An 18,573-nucleotide genomic window follows, 5' to 3' on the forward strand; every position below is an offset into this window, starting at 1 on the left:
TTACCTATAGAAAACAATACACATACAGACATATTTAGATTATATTTGGTTAAAAAGGCACATATTTACCTTCCGTCTTAGTCACTGGGAAGTTCAAATGGAACCCCTTTCAAAGTGTAAGGTTGTCCCAATTTTACATCATTCCAAGCCACTCATGCTTCAAACATTAAAAACAGCATCTTGTGTGTGTAGTCCTTATAAAATTTGTATAAATGTAGCACAAAAAAGCTGTTTTCTTTTTGAACGAAATGCGCCATGATGCTTATGTCAAGCATAAAAAAAATAGGAGCATGCATAACGCGTAGGACCAAAGACATCAGACCAATTCAACTTAAGACCAGTAGAGTCCCTACCAAAGTTGAGATAAAACCTACGCCCTTGATTTTTCAACACCATCACTCCCCTTGAGGGTGAGACACCATCTGACGTGCTCGAAATGTGGCAGCATGGTATCACACCGCTCCTGAGGAGGCTTTTCTTTGAAAAAGCTGGAGAAAATCCAAAGTCTCTTTTGGCCCAAAAATAACAAAACATTTTCACGACTTACACATTTATATAAAAAATGAACAGTTGCTGTTTTGTGCCGATTAGCTGCTAGAAGAGCCACTTTGTCTCTACTTTAAGCAGAAATGATTGTGCTCTGCACAGGATAAGGAGAGGCTGCTGCTTCGAGAGAGTGACAAGGATTGCTTAGACATGAATGAATCAAACAGAATACCAATTGGAGAATGATGAATTACCATTATAGCATTGTAAGAAGCTGATATAAGCTGCATCATGCAATATATACCGTATATATATAGCATGATATGGATTCGTTAGCATTGCTAACCAGATTTTAAAGATGTCCAAATGTCTACTCTGTAATTGCATAGCAATAAAAACCTGCTCTCCCACATATGCAGGACACATTTGCTCTAATCCACATATCGGTGCTTATAAAAAGAAAGCAGGAAAAACTACATATTATATTTTGAACCCTCTTTCAATCATTTTTATTGTACAGTTGCCTTTAAAAGAAATGCCTAAAATCTCAGCAGCCGGAAGCTTTACAACAATCTAAGCTGGAAAATCTGCAACAAAATCCTGATCAATGAATCTCCAGGCATACATAAATGATTTATGTTATTTATTTAACCTCACTCCCAAATCCAACCCCCCCCCCCATAGTAACTTTGAAACTCTTACAAAAGTAGTGATAAAATGCCTTGTTTTGATGTAAAACAGATGTGATCTTGCAGATTTTAATCCCTAAACATTTTTTTCACAGTTGAATTTGATTAAACAGGCCTATTTTCACAGCTGCTTATAAACTCGTGTTGTTTCTCCCACCCTGGACATCCTCCTTCACGTTCCTCACACCAACCTTCAATCAGAGTGGTCATCCGTGTACGGCGCTACTTAGAAGCTCCTACCCTTCCATGCTTATGCATCTGTGTTCTGTTAAAGTGATTGGTCATTTCTCAGATAAAGCAGCTGGACAGTTCCTGGGGGAAGACCCCTGCCATGTTATCTGAGGTGTGGGAGGAGGGGGAGGGAGGATGTGGAGGAGGAGAAGAGATCCCAGCAACATGAGAAAACTCCCAGATACAAAACATAACAGAGGGACAGCCTGGTTACTATGAGGCAGAAATAGGACTAAATGTTGGGAAAGACCCTGGTTGAATGGAAGCAGTTTGAAGTGACATTATGATCCCAGTAACTGGATGTCCTTAAATTCCTTCTGTGTTTAGAAATAGCACATATTAGGAATATATAGTCCAACAGATATCCTCTGTGAAAGGTAAAAAAAAAGCATATGTTGGGCTCAAAATACTAAGTAATGCTAATGAAGTCAGACAGCACCCACACACCATCTAAAATCGGTTTGCTTCCACGGCTTCTTTGTGGCAGCAGCCCAAAGGCTTGGAACAAGCTTCTGGGAGAAATTTACAGATTTATCCCTCAGAGCAGAGTGAAATACAATCCGTCCAAAGCAGCTCCCTGACGGCAGATATCAGCCTGTGGCCTGCGCGGCTTGCAGCAGATGTTTGAGGGTTTTCAGGTGAGCCGTGTAATTTTCACTATGAACATCATTCTTTTGGTGACTCCTAAAGAAATGCTGAGCAAGCATCCCTCCACAGTGTGGATAACCCTCATTATCATACCCATCATGACGCTAATTTGATCTGAGTTTAGCAAGTCAAGCGACCGGCAGCTAGTCTTGACTTGTCTAATTTGACAGTTGGAGATCAGTGCTATTGGAGACGAGGCTGCAATGAAAAGAAAATGTTTTTATTCATTGCATAGTGAGCAGGCAGTTTTTGACATGCATGTTTTAGGAACACAACCTTTGACCTTACTAATTGTTTTCATGGTTGCTCTGGGCTCTTTTTTTAAGTAGGGAAGCGGGAGGCACAGCTCCAGGCGAGGAAGAGCAGATCTGGAGAGAAAGTGTGGATGCGTAACCACAAACAGGTGGTGTTGATTTAAGAGAGTTCTGCCTTTCCATTTGCTGGAGCTGAACCCGATATAAGACAAAGGCAGATCAAAGGATGCTTCACTGTTGGTGCGGGAAAAATCCTTGTCAAACCTTTCAGCTTCCTCCCATGAGCTCTGTCCTGCTCTTTCTGGCGTGCATATTTCCTCCCTGCTCTAACTTCTTGTGTAAAAGAATTACTCACAGATGCTGAACACTGACTGTCATTTCCTCAAACAGCTCTTTGCAGCTTTCCTTTTAACGCTGTTACCGCTGTCCTGCTAAGAGCTGATCTCCCACGTGTGCATGGGAGCAAACAGAGTGCAGAGAAGAGGCAGATGGAAAGGGAGAGAGAGGACCAAGAACCAGTGAGTAGGAAAGTAGAAAATGAGAATACAAGGCATGCACAAACTAAACAGGTACTGCAGTGTTGTTTGGCTCAAAAACTCCCTTAGCTTCTCATCCTGCACAAATCACACCTTGTCAGGTTCAACTTCTTCCTGCCACAAACATATACACTCAGGATGACCAATCAAAGCAGGTCAGGAGAAAACTTCTACTCACATAGAGTCCAGAGTGTCTGTCACCGAAGAAAGGGAAAGCCACAGAGATCTCCTGGAGGCCAGAGCCTCCATCGTCCTGGGCGATGGTCTGGGTGTCTCCCTGGTCAGGACCAAAGGGGTAAAAGTCCTCCAAGGACACAGCAGGTTCCACCCTGGGCAGCAGGGTGCAGAAGCAGGACAGGATGGCTTGCAGCACCAGCAGCATGGCCTCAGCCACCCAGGGATGGAACTGACAGCAGGCACCGTGGAAGGGAGGGAGGAGCTCACACACTTCAGGCAACAAGTGCAGAGCAGAACAGGACAAGACCGTACGGTTCCTCCTCTCAGCAGCAGCAGCAGCAGCAGCCGGAGTCCTCCCCTGACTGCTCCCCCTGGATCTGCCTCCCCTCACTTGTCCTCTAGCGGTGCAGTGGGCTTCTGGTGTGAGACGGAGGGAATACAGCAGATTCCTTGCATTCTGCTTGCTGCTGACCACCGCATGAGCTGCAGTCCATCTCCCTGAAATGAAACAAGGCAAGAAATGAAAGAGAGGGGGGAGCAGCGTGATCCAGCTGAGATGTTTTTCCTTCCTTTTTATTTATTTATTTATTTTTTTAAACAATCCAGTGATTTGGTCCCTGATGGTCAGCTTAGAAATATCCTCAATAAAAGCTCTATTCTGCTTGCCAAAAGAGTTCTTTCAGCTTTGGCCCCACCTTCCCCACAGGGATTCACTACCTTGCATAATTAGCTCCTTCCAGCCAATAGTTAAAAAGAGGCTGGTAACTGGATAACCACTGGGTGGATCTATGTTAATCAAAGGACTGCTTTAAAGAAACTGACAGATTTTCCCCTCTCAGTTAAACTCCTTCTACGTATCGTTACCAAAAGTTGTAGTGCTGTGAGAAAGAAAATAAAGGTGCACAGCATAGTGGAAGGAAATAAAGAGGATGTTAAGCTGGATTAATAATGTAAATAAAACCTTGAAGGATCTTTGAGCTTCAGCTGTAATCGTATTGAGCACTTTCTCACCAGAGGCAGGACATTTATGGAGGTTTTTATTTGCTGAAACACACCATAAAAACAAATATGGCTGATGTAGTCTTTAACATTTTAGTAATAAGCAGTTACAGCATGATACGATATTTTTCCTGATAAAACACACCAAGCAAAACAAAACAATTCCCTGTGGTTTTTCTGAAGCATTATCAAATAAAGTTCTTATATTAATCATGAGGTAATTAATAAAATGTGTGAAGAAAAGGGTAAAAAAATGTGTATAAAATAATAAAAGGTTGCATCACAATCATGATGGCATAATTAGACAGATAAAGTTCTCCAAGCTACAGAAAAAAAAATCTAATCCTACCAACAATTTGGCACATCCAGTTCATTTATAAACAACATGCTTATTGTTTGTTGTTGTTGAGCTTTCTGGTAGATTACTGTAATCCTGAGACCACATGTGCTGCAGGGGTGGCTGCGGACGCCTTGGGGAGTGTGTTTGTGTTCTTCCAAATACGGCTCCGGCTTGACACATGAAGTTGTTGGGGGGCTGCCAGGGGGGGGGCAGTGAAGGAGGAACGCAGAGGCGCCACATACTTCACTGCCTACACACCGGGTTGTAGCATCTGAATGAAATATTCCTGACGCCGTCTTGTCTCTTGATCAAGCTGCTCTTTCAGAGTCAGTACCTGCAAGGAACAGGAAGCAGGATGATGTAGATAATCTATGGATTAATAGGAGATGAAGATTTTTACAGCGATGGGTGTTATACCTGTTCCTCAAGGCATCTGACCCTCTGGCGATGTGCCATTTCTCTGGTCTCCAAGGCCAGCTCTACCTGGAGCTGACCCTCCCTCAGATGCTCCGTCTCTGCACTCAGCTCCCTGTGATGATGAGCTGTCACCTCCAGGAGGTGCTGTGCATGAGCGCGCTCCAGCTCTGACAGTTGGACCTTTCAGCGGTTTATTTGGTTTCCCAGGATTGGACACAGAGATTAAAGAGAAAATTGGTCAGTCAGGGAAGTGGTAAGCTCCATTTAAATGTTGAAGACCTTTAGACTGACAGTCGTAATAAATTGTTTAAAAATTAGTGGTAATCATGGCTATGGGATGCCAAATTCAAAAATGTAGTAGAGATATTTTACTCACACATTTTTGTCATTTACTGTTCTTTTTTACCTTAGTGGCAAATGCTAAATAGAAATGTAAATATCTTTTTAACATCCTATATTTAGATCTAAATTTTCTATTTATATGTGCATTATACATCTCTTTCTAAACTAAGATATAAATCTTACATTTAATTTAGATTCAAGATTTAGATAAAAGATATGTATTTAAATATAAAATTTAGAAATAAGATATAGATTGCATTAAAAAATATAGAATACATTAAATGAAATGTTTTACCTCCAAAAGTTATAAAAAACAAAACCAAAAAAAAGCAGGGTGAGTACATTGTGATAAAACTGAAATTTTACAGTGAAATTTCTTGTAAAATCTTTACTTTTGGCACCCCATGCATGGCTTCTTCATGTGTGCTGTCTGAAAAAAGTGCATTGAAAACGCTTTTTAAACATTTTTTAAAGATTTGATGTAACAGACCAACATAGGCTATCACATAACGGAGAAAAGGAAGACAAACTTCATAATGTTAATATGTTTCTTTTAAAAATATAATGCTGACCTACAAATGTTTTACTATCATAGTGATAAATAAATAGAACAACCATAGCCTATTTGGAAATATGGCAGGAAGAAAGTAGTTTTGTAGTTAATAGACCATCATGAAACATTTTGAGTCAATAAAACCTTAAGGGCAGCGATAATTAATGTGCATATTACCCAAATAGACCCTATTTAGGTGAAGCATAATGGTGGCAGCATCATGCTGTGGGAATGCTTTTCTTCAGGACATAACTGGGACAGAGTTTAACTTTTCTCTTGACTCTAAACATGCAGCTGAAAACGAACAGGAATGATTTGGATCAAACTATCAATTAGAGAAGCTTGAACGCCATGCATCCTTTTCTTTTGTGATGGTGTATGATTAAAAAGAATCCCAAAGAAAAACACTGAACTGTGTTGTTTTAACAGGGCTAATTTGTAATAAGCTCAAAGCATGTGAATATTTTTACAAGACACTAGAATATATATATATATATATATATATATATATATATATATATATATATGAAAGCTCCATTTTTAAATATAGTTTACTTTTATACAACACAGTCTATGCATTATTTGTAACTTTTCACCTGGAGAGTCTGAACTACTCGCTGTTCCTCACTCAGCTCTTTCTTCAGGCTGTGGAGGGTCTCCTCCAGCTTTGCTTTCTCCCGGGTGACGGATATCACCTCATCTTCCTTCCTGAGTCTTTCCATCTCCACCTGAGAGCAGAAAACACCACAACTGGTCCCACACTCAGGTTCTAACATCTTTGTGCTTTTTTTGTGGTGGAAATGATTTATAATTAGTCGATGTGTTTCGTAGGAGAAAGAAAATCTAGAAAAATATAAAGTATTGAGGTTTGTTACACAGTATTTTTCTCCTGTAAGGCTTGAGGTAACTGCTCCTTTAAGTGTCCTATTGCCTCAGCATCATAGAGTCCAGAGCCTGATAGCTGGGTCTCTAAGCAAAACTAAACACATACTTTGCATCTCTTGGGTAAACACTTCCAATGGTACGTTAATGGGATAAATAATTAAGATGTTTTTGCTTGTATTTGACAGAGAGAAGCCATCAAAGTTTTAGGCAGAAAAAACAAGAAAATACCTTTTAAAGAAATACATTATTTATAGAAGTGATGTTAAAGCAACACCATTTAACTTATAGCCACTAGGGGAACTAAACCTGTAATTTCCTGAGAGCAACTGGCAACAATGCACAGTCGCAAAATTAAACAACAGCCTCCCTCAATGTTTTTGAATCTGATATTCGGTCACAGTGGACTGGCAGATTGAGAAATACGGAGCTACTAGTACAAAGTAAGAGGAATAACTGTGTTACATAATATCGTTACTCATAACCACATTAGTTATTCCCTTTAAAAACGAATCTAACTAATTAATTTTCACATCCTGCTAATGCCATTAGTTTACTTCCAATCTAAGTTTTTATGGACAGTAGGCTGACAGTAAAGGGGGGTATGAGAGAGGGGGGAGACATGCAGGAAAGGACCACAGGTCAGATTCGAACCCGCGTCTCCCACGTCAAGGACTTAAGGCCAATTTATAGTTCTGATGCATAGCCTCTGCAACCATCAAATCTGTCTATGTCCACGACCATGCCCCCGACGCAGAGGCTCTGCAACCGTCGTCGCACACCTAAAAAAAATCATGACTATGCGTTGGACGGTCGCAAATCCGCGCAGACCTCAAGCGGAAGTGCGCAGACAAAAAGCAGCTGCGATTGGTCCTTGGTATGTCTTTCCTGCTGTCTATGTGGTCCTCCTTCTCAATTCGGTGCCAGAGTGCGCCATATTTAAAAGCTGAGGAGTAATAACAACAAAGGATAACCACGATGAAAGATTGATCGAGGAGGTTTGGAAGTACAACCACTTGTTCGATGCCTCAGACATGTTGTTTTGTAAAATAAACACTCCCGCCGGCGTCGGCGAAGAAGTTCTCGTGACCGTCCCCCGAAGTTCTCGCAAGTTTTCCTATATGCTCTCCCTAGCGCTTTGGCAGAAAACTGCTGTGCATCCCTAGAAATTTCAGACCGACATTGCAGAAGCATACCAGCAAATCTTGTTCGCGACCAGACGCAAGCGACATTTGCTGTATGCGATTGCAGAAGTATAATCTGCCCTGTAAGGCCAATTTATGCTTTTGACGCATAACCTCTGCAACCGTCAAATCTGTCTCTGTGTGCGACCACGAGGTTCTGCAACGGTCGCAAACATGCGCAGACCTCAAGCGGAAGTGCGCAGACAAAAAGCAGCTGTGATTGGTCCTTGGTATGCCTTTCTGGCTGTCTGTGTGGTCGTCCACTTTTTAACGGACACTCTGCTGCAGCCAGTCATAATCAAATACTCACCCAGATCATAGTTAAGCATTAAAACATCTTCCATTTTATAATTTAATTCCCAGTTTTCTTTAAAGTTCAGATCAAAGAAAAGTCCTCAAAATTCCTCAACCGTTTAGATAATTAAAAGTACCTGCATAGTTGCTCCCCATACTAACTAGGTGCAATGATTGGGCTGTAACTGATATGCTAATTACGTTTCTCTTTGGGTGAAGTAACCTTTTTGAAGTAAAGTTCCCGACTCTGCTTGTAGCGACAAGGCCAGATGAAATCCAATATCAGAGAACAACATCTGTCTGATCAGGTACATTAAGGGTCATATCTGTTTGGTTGCATAACAACTTTTAGCTCAACTATCTCTGGAGTTTAAGGATCATGTGTTCTTTAAAATATGGCCGTTGACAGAAGTAGACTCACCTTCTCTAGTGTCTTTCTGAGAGCAGACTTGTTCTTACTAAGGTTCGTCACCACCTTCTCCATCTTAGCTTTCTCATTCTGAAGGGTTTGCAAAGAGCTCTGCAGGTTACTGAGCTTTTCCTGGAGTTCCTTCTTCTCTTTCTCAATTCGGATGGAAGCTTGCAGCTGACTCTCCTCCTGTTGCTTCAGACTCTGTGGTTTTGTTAACCCAGAGATCAGAAAGGAACCTTCATCTTTGGTGCATCACTCACCGTGTGCTTTACAGTGTGACTCACCTCCTGCAGGGTTCTGTTACTTTTCTCCAGCTCAGAAATTCTAACATATGAATCCTCCTGAGCTGAGTTAAGGTTCTGGGTCTGCTTGGTGAGTGAATAGTTCAGCCTCTTACTCTCTGAAAGTGCATCCCGTGTTTTATCCAAATGCTCCTGAGGACACACACACACACACACACACACACACAAAGGTTGAAATATTTTATTTTTAAGAAATCACACCGTTTGCACAATGAGGCTAGCTTATTTCAAGTCTTTACATTTTAATGTCAATGACTAGATTTCTCTTTCTCCAAAAAAATAAGATTTATCAGCAAGTCATGTTTGTTTCATATTTTTTTTACCCTTGTCTTTATATTTAGAAATTCATATGTATAATCTCATATTTATAATTACAAACTCGCATTTATGGAGGCAGACATCTTTGCACTATGGCTGACAAACTATTGACTTTAGAGATTGTCATTACAATGGGAATGCGGCATGTCAGCCCTACCGGTATATAAAATCTATATCCTATATAGACAAATAAAATTTTCCATCTAAACCTCACCATCACTTGACACAATATGTGATGCAGATATTGCCATTTTGTACCATATTGCTGCAGTCTGACCATTAGATGTCGCTGAAATGTACTCACTGTAGTGTAGCTATAAAAAAAAAAAAAAAGATTTATCCAGAATTACCAGACTGGATCAAACATTTAAAAAGCAATAACCTTTGTAAATGTCTGATTAGGAAAGGTGTTAATAATCAGATTCCAATTAGAAACAGGATTTGAAATTAAATTTTGAAATTCCAGCATATAAGAATGAATTAAATAATTCTACTTTAATAATTAAATTTAAAATTCACATTTTGAAAATGATTTTCATATTATATTTCAAATTGGATGATTTAAATTTTAAATTCGGCTGGTTTTCTTTTTCAGTAACTAGGTCCTCCATAGACGCGGGCAGCGGCAAGATACACTATATTGCCAAAAGTATTTGCTCACCTGCCTTGACTCACATATGAGCTTAAGTGACATCCCGTTCCTAATCCATAGGGTTCAATATGACGTCGGTCCACCCTTTGCAGCTAGAACAGCTTCAACTCTTCTGGGAAGGCTGTCCACAAGGTTTAGGAGTGTGTTTATGGGAATTTTTGACCATTCTTCCAGAAGCGCATTTGTGAGGTCGCACACTGATGTTGGACGAGAAGGCCTGGCTCTCAGTCTCCGCTCTAATTCATCCCAAAGGTGTTCTATCGGGTTGAGGTCAGGACTCTGTGCAGGCCAGTCAAGTTCATCCACACCAGACTCTGTCATCCATGTCTTTATGGACCTTGCTTTGTGCACTGGTGCACAGTCATGTTGGAAGAGGAAGGGGCCAGCTCCAAACTGTTCCCACAAAGTTGGGAGCATGGAATTGTCCAAAATGTCTTGGTATGCTGAAGCATTCAGAGTTCCTTTCACTGGAACTAAGGGGCCAAGCCCAGCTCCTGAAAAACAACCCCACACCATAATCCCCCCTCCACCAAACTTTACACTTGGCACAATGCAGTCAGACAAGTACCGTTCTCCTGGCAACCGCCAAACCCAGACCCGTCCATCAGATTGCCAGATGGAGAAGCGCGATTCGTCACTCCAGAGAACGCGTCTCCACTGCTCTAGAGTCCAGTGGCGGCGTGCTTTACACCACTGCATCCGACGCTTTGCATTGCACTTGGTGATGTATGGCTTGGATGCAGCTGCTCGACCATGGAAACCCATTCCATGAAGCTCTCTGCGCACTGTTCTTGAGCTAATCTGAAGGCCACATGAAGTTTGGAGGTCTGTAGTGATTGACTCTGCAGAAAGTTGGCGACCTCTTCGCACTATGCGCGTCAGCATCCGCTGACCCCGCTCCGTCAGTTTACGTGGCCTACCACTTCGTGGCTGAGTTGCTGTCGTTCCCAAACACTTCCATTTTCTTATAATACAGCTGACAGTTGACTGTGGAATATTTAGGAGCGAGGAAATTTCACGACTGGATTTGTTGCACAGGTGGCATCCTATCACAGTTCCACGCTGGAATTCACTGAGCTCCTGAGAGCGACCCATTCTTTCACAAATGTTTGTAAAAACAGTCTGCATGCCTAGGTGCTTGAATTTATACACCTGTGGCCATGGAAGTGATTGGAACACCTGATTCCAATAATTTGGATGGGTGAGCAAATACTTTTGGCAATATAGTGTATAATTCACGGCGGTGAACGTAATAGCACCGTGGCTATGCAAAAGTCTGCATTCGGGGGTATAACCCAATTATTAGGACGTATTAGAGAGGAGACTGCAAACTAAACCTTTCCTACATTAAGGCCAGACATCAAAAGTGTGTTTCTATAAATATCCACATCAACACTTTCCCAAAGCCTTCCAAGTTGGGCTTAAACTGTTTTAGATATTGAAGGTAAACCCGCATCATATTAAACTTCTATTTTATGTGTTTGTGAAGACAGGTTTGCGAGGACTTTTAGTAAAAATATTTATTTTCCTGATCGGTTTCTTTTTTTTTGTCTATTTATTATTATTACATAAATCTCGAAACAGTGCATTGCTGAATTTTCCCTCTCGTTATCCAAGGCAGCAAGGAGCTATTTCACAGCTTTTCTAAACTTTGGAGGAATTCTAAATTTGTTTGAATTCAGTGTCTAAAACACAAGGTATTTGTCCAATCTGGATGGCAATGAGAGCCACTTTCTCTAAATATGAGGTCATTGTTCACAACCGGGAAAAGATGGATTGTTCCCTGAGGGCTGGGCGTCAGCCTCTGCCTCAAACACACAAGTTCAAGTATCTCTGGGTGTTGTTCACAAGTGATGGTAGGAAAGAGCAGGAGAAAAATGGATGGATTGGAGCATTATTTGCAGTAGTCAGGAGAGGTGTTAGCCATTTGGATGCCTTAGGTGTAAATGCTTTGTGGTGGCCTACAAGTGTAAAAACCCTCCCTCTGAACTACAACTGAAAGACGAATGTAGTGAAGCTCTATTACGAACTTTTTAAAAAATTTTCGTCGCAGATGAGGTCCAAAAACGATGGGAATATGTGCACTAAAACAAATAAATGGCATTAAATGGAACTGCGTTAATATACATTGATGATGTGTAAACTTTACATCCCTATCCATCAGGTCTTTTTTACATTTGTTTACCTTGCCTTTTTCTGTTTATTCATTTATTTTACGGAAGAATAAACGAATAACGAAAATTGAGCAGATCTCTGACTGGTGGGGGTGACTAGAAAGACAGCCATCTTTATCTCAAGCCAATGTTTACATTTATTTTTGCTTAAATAAAAAAAAAAAAACATTACCCACTTTTATTTTAAACGTGTCGTTACTATGAGAACTGTATTAATGAGGATTATTTTAAGAGCCTGGTTTTGTTGGTACACTACACGTAGAGAATGATTCGTAAGAGCTACGTTTTTTCTTAACTGGTCCATCAAAAAGCTTCAACCCTCATTTACTGGTGTACAAATATGGAACAAGAATGATATTTTTGACACTGGTGCGTTACATTAGCTCCTTATGTGTGGCACCTCTGGAGGGAGCTTTGAGCAGATGCTGTTCCTCTCTTAGGATCTCATTTATAAAGATTCCTTAGGCATAAAAACATGTGTACATACACAACTGTGATCTCAGAAAAAAACAAAATTTGTGTCAACTTTAACCCATCTGTATGGGGCACGCATATTTTGGAGGCAGGCTAAATGGCGAGGTGAGAAATTTAATCCAGATTTCATCAAAACTCCTCTGGATTATGAGCGGATTAACGTTTCTCTTGGATCTATATGCTGACTTGGGTCCAATATTGGAGAGAATGACCCACTGGACCCTCTCTATCCCTGCTCATAACAGTAGTTCCACAAAAAGCATTGTGCACATCTAAAAGAAAAAGGGAAGGGTAGCTATGTGCATGGTTCTAAAGAATGAATCAAATGTAAATGACAAACAATCCTTGTTGTATATAGAAATAAAAAACATTTTTATGAATTACAGATATAAATAATGTTTATACCAAAACATACATTTAATGAGGTTAAAAACAACATCCCAATTCTACAAAAGATTCAGGAAGAGCTAAATATAATATGATAATTTCACTCAAAGTGCCTGTGTAGTCTCAGTCATTGGGGTCGTGGCAACCACAAACAGCCTGGAAAGCAACCGGACCTTTGCTCAGCTTTTTTGAAGACGTTTCCACAGACTCTGAGATAGATGTGGAAACAGCTACAGAAAAACTGAGTGGAAGTCCAGTAGCTTTCCTATTTAAGTCTGTTCGTAAATGTCAATAAAAAGCAACCATTTTCCCATATTAAACCTTTTAGATAGGGGAGCTGCTTTCACAAATTTTATTTTATTTTTTTATTAGTTACAGTTGTCAACTGCTCTGGGGTTCCTGATAAACCTACTACCAGCGTAAATTCCCCTGCAGGCTTTAAACGTGGTCAAAAATTTGTTCGGTTTTCCTGAAGTCCCTTTTAGAAACAAATTATTCAATGAAGTGATCCATAAATCTGAAATATCACAGCGAGCCATAAGCCAAATGCTGTCTGGATGTCCGTGTTAATATGATCAGTCCACATAAAACTAAAGGCCTTACTAAAAATACCTTCCTTTCTTTTTTTACTACTGCTAACATATTTTTCTGTTTTTCAACTTCACTCACCAACACATCTATTTCTGCCTCGTGTAAACTAAGCTTTTTAGCTGCCTGAGCTGTGGTTGCAAGGTAACAATTAAATAACATTGATTAGCTGGCTCATTTAAATACAGTGGCATTCATGCGTTGCTTGTTCAGAGCATTTATGGTTGAATGTGATCTATAAAAGGAAAATGGCTTTATTTTGTACATTTTTTGGGGGTGTACGCCATTTTCAGATGTTTATGGTACAAACTTTTAGTGTAGATTCTCCGCAGTGCTTTATAAATGAGACTCCTGGTCCCTCCATTTAAAAGTATCCTGGAATTAATGGGATTGACCAAAGGCTAAATGCTTTATTCAGAAGGATCCTTTGTCTGGTTTGAAGAAAAAAAAAAAGATTTTTTTGTGGGATAATCTAATTAACTATGGCTTTAAAATGATCAAACAGCTGAAAAAACAAACAAGGGAAATGGTGAATGGGCAACTCAAAAGTAAAGGATGTAATCTAAATATCAATATCAACGAATTAAAGTCTGGAAAGAGAAGCCTTTTCTATTCTCGATTTCCCTTTTTCAAACTTTTCCAGTTTAAGAAAACTATTGAATCTTATTTCTTACTTTTAAACAAGTTTTAACGAGGAAATGGAATCATATACAATATTTAGTTTTTTTTTGTGGATAGTATTTCGGAAATTGGTTAATAAATACAATTTGATTACATGAAGCTACTTTACTTATCCATCCATCCATCCATCCATCCATCCATCCATCCATCCATCCATCCATCCATCCATCCATCCATCCATCCATCCATCCATCCATCCATCCATCCATTTTTCATCACATTATTCCTGCTGGGATCGCGAGGGGTGCTGGTGCCTATCTCCAGCAGTCAAAGGGAGAGAGGCGGGGTACACCCTGGACAGGTCGCTAGTTTATCGCAGTGCAACACAAACAGGACAACCATTCATGCACACACTCACACATAAGGAGAATTTAGAGAACAGTGATGTTTTTGGACTGTGGGAGGAAGCCGGAGTACCTGGATAGAACCCACGAATGCACAGGGACAATATCCAAACTCCATGCTACCCACTGCTCCACTGTGCAGCCCTGGTTTTACACAATCATCCCACTGTTACTAGAAATAGAGCTTGCAGATGATTTGTCTAAAAAGATATTGGTTTCCTTATTGGTATTGGATTCCTTAACTGCACCTCTTAGTTCTAGAAGTATCAAGAGTAACTGGATTACCTGCAGCAGCCTTCGGTCCGCTTCACTAGCAGTCAGAGCCCCTTGCAGCTCTGTAACTTGCTCCTGCAGACCTTCAGCGTTCTTCCTGTTCAGACTTGCGGTATTTGAAAGCGTGTGAACCTGCTCTCTCAGCACATTCTCATGCTGCTCAGCTCTAGCCAGTGACACGGTCAGCTTCTCCTCACTGACCCTTAGCGCTGCACATCGATCTTCACTCTCACACAGTTTTTTCCTGGTATCTGTGAGTCTTTCCTGAAGAGCTCCAGCCTCTGCGTCCAGCTCTGCCACCCTGAGGTGGGCCCTCTGTAGCTCACCCTGGAGGGTGCATTGAGAAATCTCCAGGTGGCTTACTCTGCTTTCTGCTGCCTCCAAAGACTTTTTGAGCTTCTGGTTTTCGGCATTTGCACACATCTCTGAGCCCTGCAAGACCTCCAACTTGTCCTACAGAAGAATTGCAAAAATTGTTAGTAGAGGACCCTCCTATATGCAGTAATGTGTATTTAAGCTAGCAGAATATTATAACTTGGCTTCCATGCCAACATGTAGTAAATCTCTCTAAGTTTTGACGGATTTTCTTAGCTAGCAGTATTTAATACATATTCTGTTTGAAAATGAGGGTCTATGTTTATTAATAGAGGTCAATCCAGGGTTCTTTAATGCTTAAGACATTGGGGCTGTTAATCCTATAAGAAGTCATCACCAGTAGCAGCTGAAATTCTGGAGATGTGAAAACACAAAAGCAGACATGGATACGGCAACTCAACAGGCCTATGTGACATCAAAACTAATGTGATTATGTGAAACCACATTTGGTCTCTTGGAAGATATCATAACATACCTGCAATGACCTGGACATAGTCTGAGTAGCTTGCAAAGTGGTCTTGAGCTGAGCCAACTGGGCCTCCAGGTTTCTGCTCTCCTTCTCTTTACACTGTGTTACATCATGCTGCAGGGCCAGGGAAGTCTGTACCTTTTGCAGCTGCTTTGAGATTTCCTGTTTTCCTAAAACCGAATGTATATATTGCATATGGATATGTTTCAGTTTGCTGCTGATGATGATTCCGATTATTAAAAGATCTTTTCACAGGCTTTCTTACCCTCCTCTGAAAGCCTCAAGGAGCTCTGCAGCTCCTGCATCTGGTTGAGAGACTTCTCCTGAGAAGCTTTTAGTTCAGTCACATGTTGTTTCAAACGGACTATCTGAGCCTGGGCTTCATCCTAAACAGAAATCACAAAAGATTTTGTATAAAAGTGAAGTAGTTATGTCAACATTGACTTAGAGCGACTTTTCTTCATACCCTCTCTCTTTGAGCATCTCTGAGTTCTTTCATGAACTCCTGTAGAGATGTTTGTATAGATTTAATATTTAAGTCTCCATCTTCAGAATTGAGTGAGAATATTCCAGATTCCTCTGTTCCATACTCCCCACCTGACAAGAGACGACGCTCCATAGTTTCAAAAGAAACAAAAACTGCTGCAGGTTATTTTTGTGTGACAAAATGTCAGTTTTACCTTTCACTTGGAAGTGTCTCCTTGAGGGAGATGCTTGTGTGGACTCCCGTGTGTCACATAGCCTGGTGCAGCGCAGAGCCGCATACAGCGCTGCCAGATGGTGCTCCAAGTGACAACATTTAGCTTTGCTCACATTTAGCTGCTCCTCCAGGCTTTGGGCTCTGTTTTCTGCCAGAACTAGCTTTACAGAAAGTTCTTTGATTTGGGTCTTATAGTCCTCCAGTATTTCCTCAAGTTGGGCTGTGGTTTCTCTATGGCTCTGGTCACTCTGCTGCTGATAGGCTTCTTTTTCATGCAGCAGCCTTTGGCTTTGCTGTTCAGCCGTTTCCAGTTCCCTTATACGTCGCTGCATACATGAAACCTGTGAAAAATGTACAGCTGGGTGTGTGTTTGCAGTGAAGTTTATGGGCTCTATAGGTCATAGTGTGGTGGCTTAAGTTGTTGGATTTATTTTATTATATTTAACCTTTATAAACACATGTAAACTATGCAATGTTTTTATTTATCCCTGTAAACTACTTGGAACTACTGCTTACACCTTTAAGTAGGTAAATAAAAATGTTTAAAACTCTGCATACATAATATGTTTATCCTTGTTTTTTTGGGAAGGTTTGGGTAAACGAAAATAGTTGCTTCTGGTTTTTAAAGGAATATAACAAAACACATGGCATCATTTAAACCTGGATACTGAGATGTAATTATACATGTTTGGCATGATTTTCAAACATCTTTGAACAGAACTTGATCAATAATATCTTCTCCTCATTGGAATTGTGTTTCAATACAACCAGAGCGAGCTGCAGGAGATGCATTTGGTAGCACTACTGCTTTGCAGCTGGACGGCCCTGCAGGAAGACTCCACACAGGTAATTGTATTTTTTGGGTGGGTACAATAGCTGGACAACCACAATTTCCTATGTGTTTTGTTGTAATTTTATGTCATATACCAGTACTGTGTTATGTTCACGTAGATAACTGACAAAAAGAACGTTTATAAAAGTCCTGTTTGCAGTTAGAATAAGGCATTTCCAGTGGACATAGCAAACATTGAAAACACTTCATTTACCAAAATAGACCAAAATAGTGGTTTTTGGTCAAAAATAAGAAATGCAATGTAAAGGGTTGGAATCAGTTAAAACCATTAGAGAGATGCATATTGCTGGAATTAAGTTGAATGGTTCAAAGTCGGAACAAGCAGAGAAACAAGAGAGGGTGGTTGTCTCAGCCTGCCGCCCTGTGGAAAGAAACATTGGATTATGCCATTCAAAAATAGGAGTTAAAAGTGATTGAAAATGGGGGAATATAAGCAAAAATTAAACTTGTTTATAGATTATGTTATATTTCAAAGATTTGGACTCTCAAATATTTTAATTAGTATAAAAAAAAAAAAAAAAAAATTACATTAAGATCCAAATGGGGAGATAAGAGGCCCTGGATATGCTTCTCTACACTCCAGCTACCAAAATATAAATGAAGAAAGTTTATCTCAAGCCTAAAACTATATTTCCAAGTTCTACAACTTTGAACCCTGGTTTAAAAAATGCCTTGAATACCAAATTCAAGCGGTCCTTAAGGAGGAAAATGCAAACCTCCCTCTTAAAAATAAACTACGGTAAACCCTGTCACTACCGTTGTTCCTTTTAAATAGTGAATTTGGAAACTTTCAGCAATTGCTGAGTTAATTTGTATTTAAAGATTAGATGTTAGGGGTTTGATGGCTTTTAGTGTGGTTGCTAAGGATAATAAGATGATAGATTTTCAGAATTTAAAGGAGGTGGCCTCTGAAAAACAGAATTGAGTTATCTAAAGAACATGTAAAGCTTATAATCAAAAGAAGGTCTCTAAACTCTGTCACAGTCTAATGTTTAATCTGAAGTCAACATCCCTTTATGTAGAGGAGAAATGGGAATGAGAAGATTTTAATAACAGAAGAGCAATGGTCCCAAACTACTACTCCTGCAAATTTATCATAGGATCTTAATCAACATTCAAAAAGTAATCAGCTCCAAATTCAACTGGCCTGTTGGAGAAAGCAAGGTAGTGTTGATGCTCACTTTCAGATCTTCTGGGCTTGCTTTAAAATTCAACCAATCTGGCCTTCTTGTATAATGCATTACTACAGTAAGCATTTGTTTATAATATCCCGTGGGAAGGTACTGTAATTTATTTGGGAACCAATACTTTACGGTACATGGAGAGGTCCAAGACATACAGTATAATCCAGGCCATAACTAGATTTTGGCTGATACCTTTTGCCCTGAACCAGCAACAATGGATAAGTGATGGAAAAATTAGCCTTCATTATAATCATTATCGTTGGTTCTATGTCATTATTGTTGATGTGATAAATCCCACCGTCTCCATGATGCTGTGGCATAAAGAAAAGTCCTACTCCATCCTCTTTCTGAAATA

The 18,573-nt window shown here is 40.1% G+C and overlaps 2 protein-coding genes across 3 annotated transcripts in view; both read right to left on the bottom strand.

Annotated features, from left to right (window-relative positions):
• sned1 (sushi, nidogen and EGF-like domains 1) overlaps positions 1-3,686 on the bottom strand; it is a 52,759-nt gene extending 49,073 nt beyond the window's left edge. For both annotated transcript variants that reach the window (XM_038282390.1, XM_038282392.1), the window contains exon 1: positions 3,023-3,686. In XM_038282390.1, the coding sequence (XP_038138318.1) occupies positions 3,023-3,226 (204 nt within the window). In that variant the 5' untranslated portion in view covers positions 3,227-3,686. The remainder of the gene's footprint in view (positions 1-3,022) is intronic.
• A 360-nt stretch (positions 3,687-4,046) lies between these two features.
• Positions 4,047-18,573, bottom strand: part of crocc2 (ciliary rootlet coiled-coil, rootletin family member 2) — a 68,805-nt gene continuing 54,278 nt past the window's right edge. The window contains exons 25-34 of the mRNA XM_038282389.1: positions 16,162-16,522; positions 15,948-16,078; positions 15,747-15,867; positions 15,488-15,651; positions 14,650-15,090; positions 8,729-8,878; positions 8,454-8,645; positions 6,269-6,400; positions 4,778-4,957; positions 4,047-4,694 (exon numbers count right to left, since the gene is read on the bottom strand). Coding sequence (XP_038138317.1) covers positions 4,611-4,694; positions 4,778-4,957; positions 6,269-6,400; positions 8,454-8,645; positions 8,729-8,878; positions 14,650-15,090; positions 15,488-15,651; positions 15,747-15,867; positions 15,948-16,078; positions 16,162-16,522 — 1,956 coding nt within the window. The 3' untranslated portion in view covers positions 4,047-4,610. The remainder of the gene's footprint in view (positions 4,695-4,777; positions 4,958-6,268; positions 6,401-8,453; positions 8,646-8,728; positions 8,879-14,649; positions 15,091-15,487; positions 15,652-15,746; positions 15,868-15,947; positions 16,079-16,161; positions 16,523-18,573) is intronic.

This window comes from Cyprinodon tularosa, unplaced genomic scaffold, assembly GCF_016077235.1.
Source record: "Cyprinodon tularosa strain WSP-4 unplaced genomic scaffold, ASM1607723v1 ctg182, whole genome shotgun sequence".
NCBI classification, from domain to species: domain Eukaryota; kingdom Metazoa; phylum Chordata; class Actinopteri; order Cyprinodontiformes; family Cyprinodontidae; genus Cyprinodon; species Cyprinodon tularosa.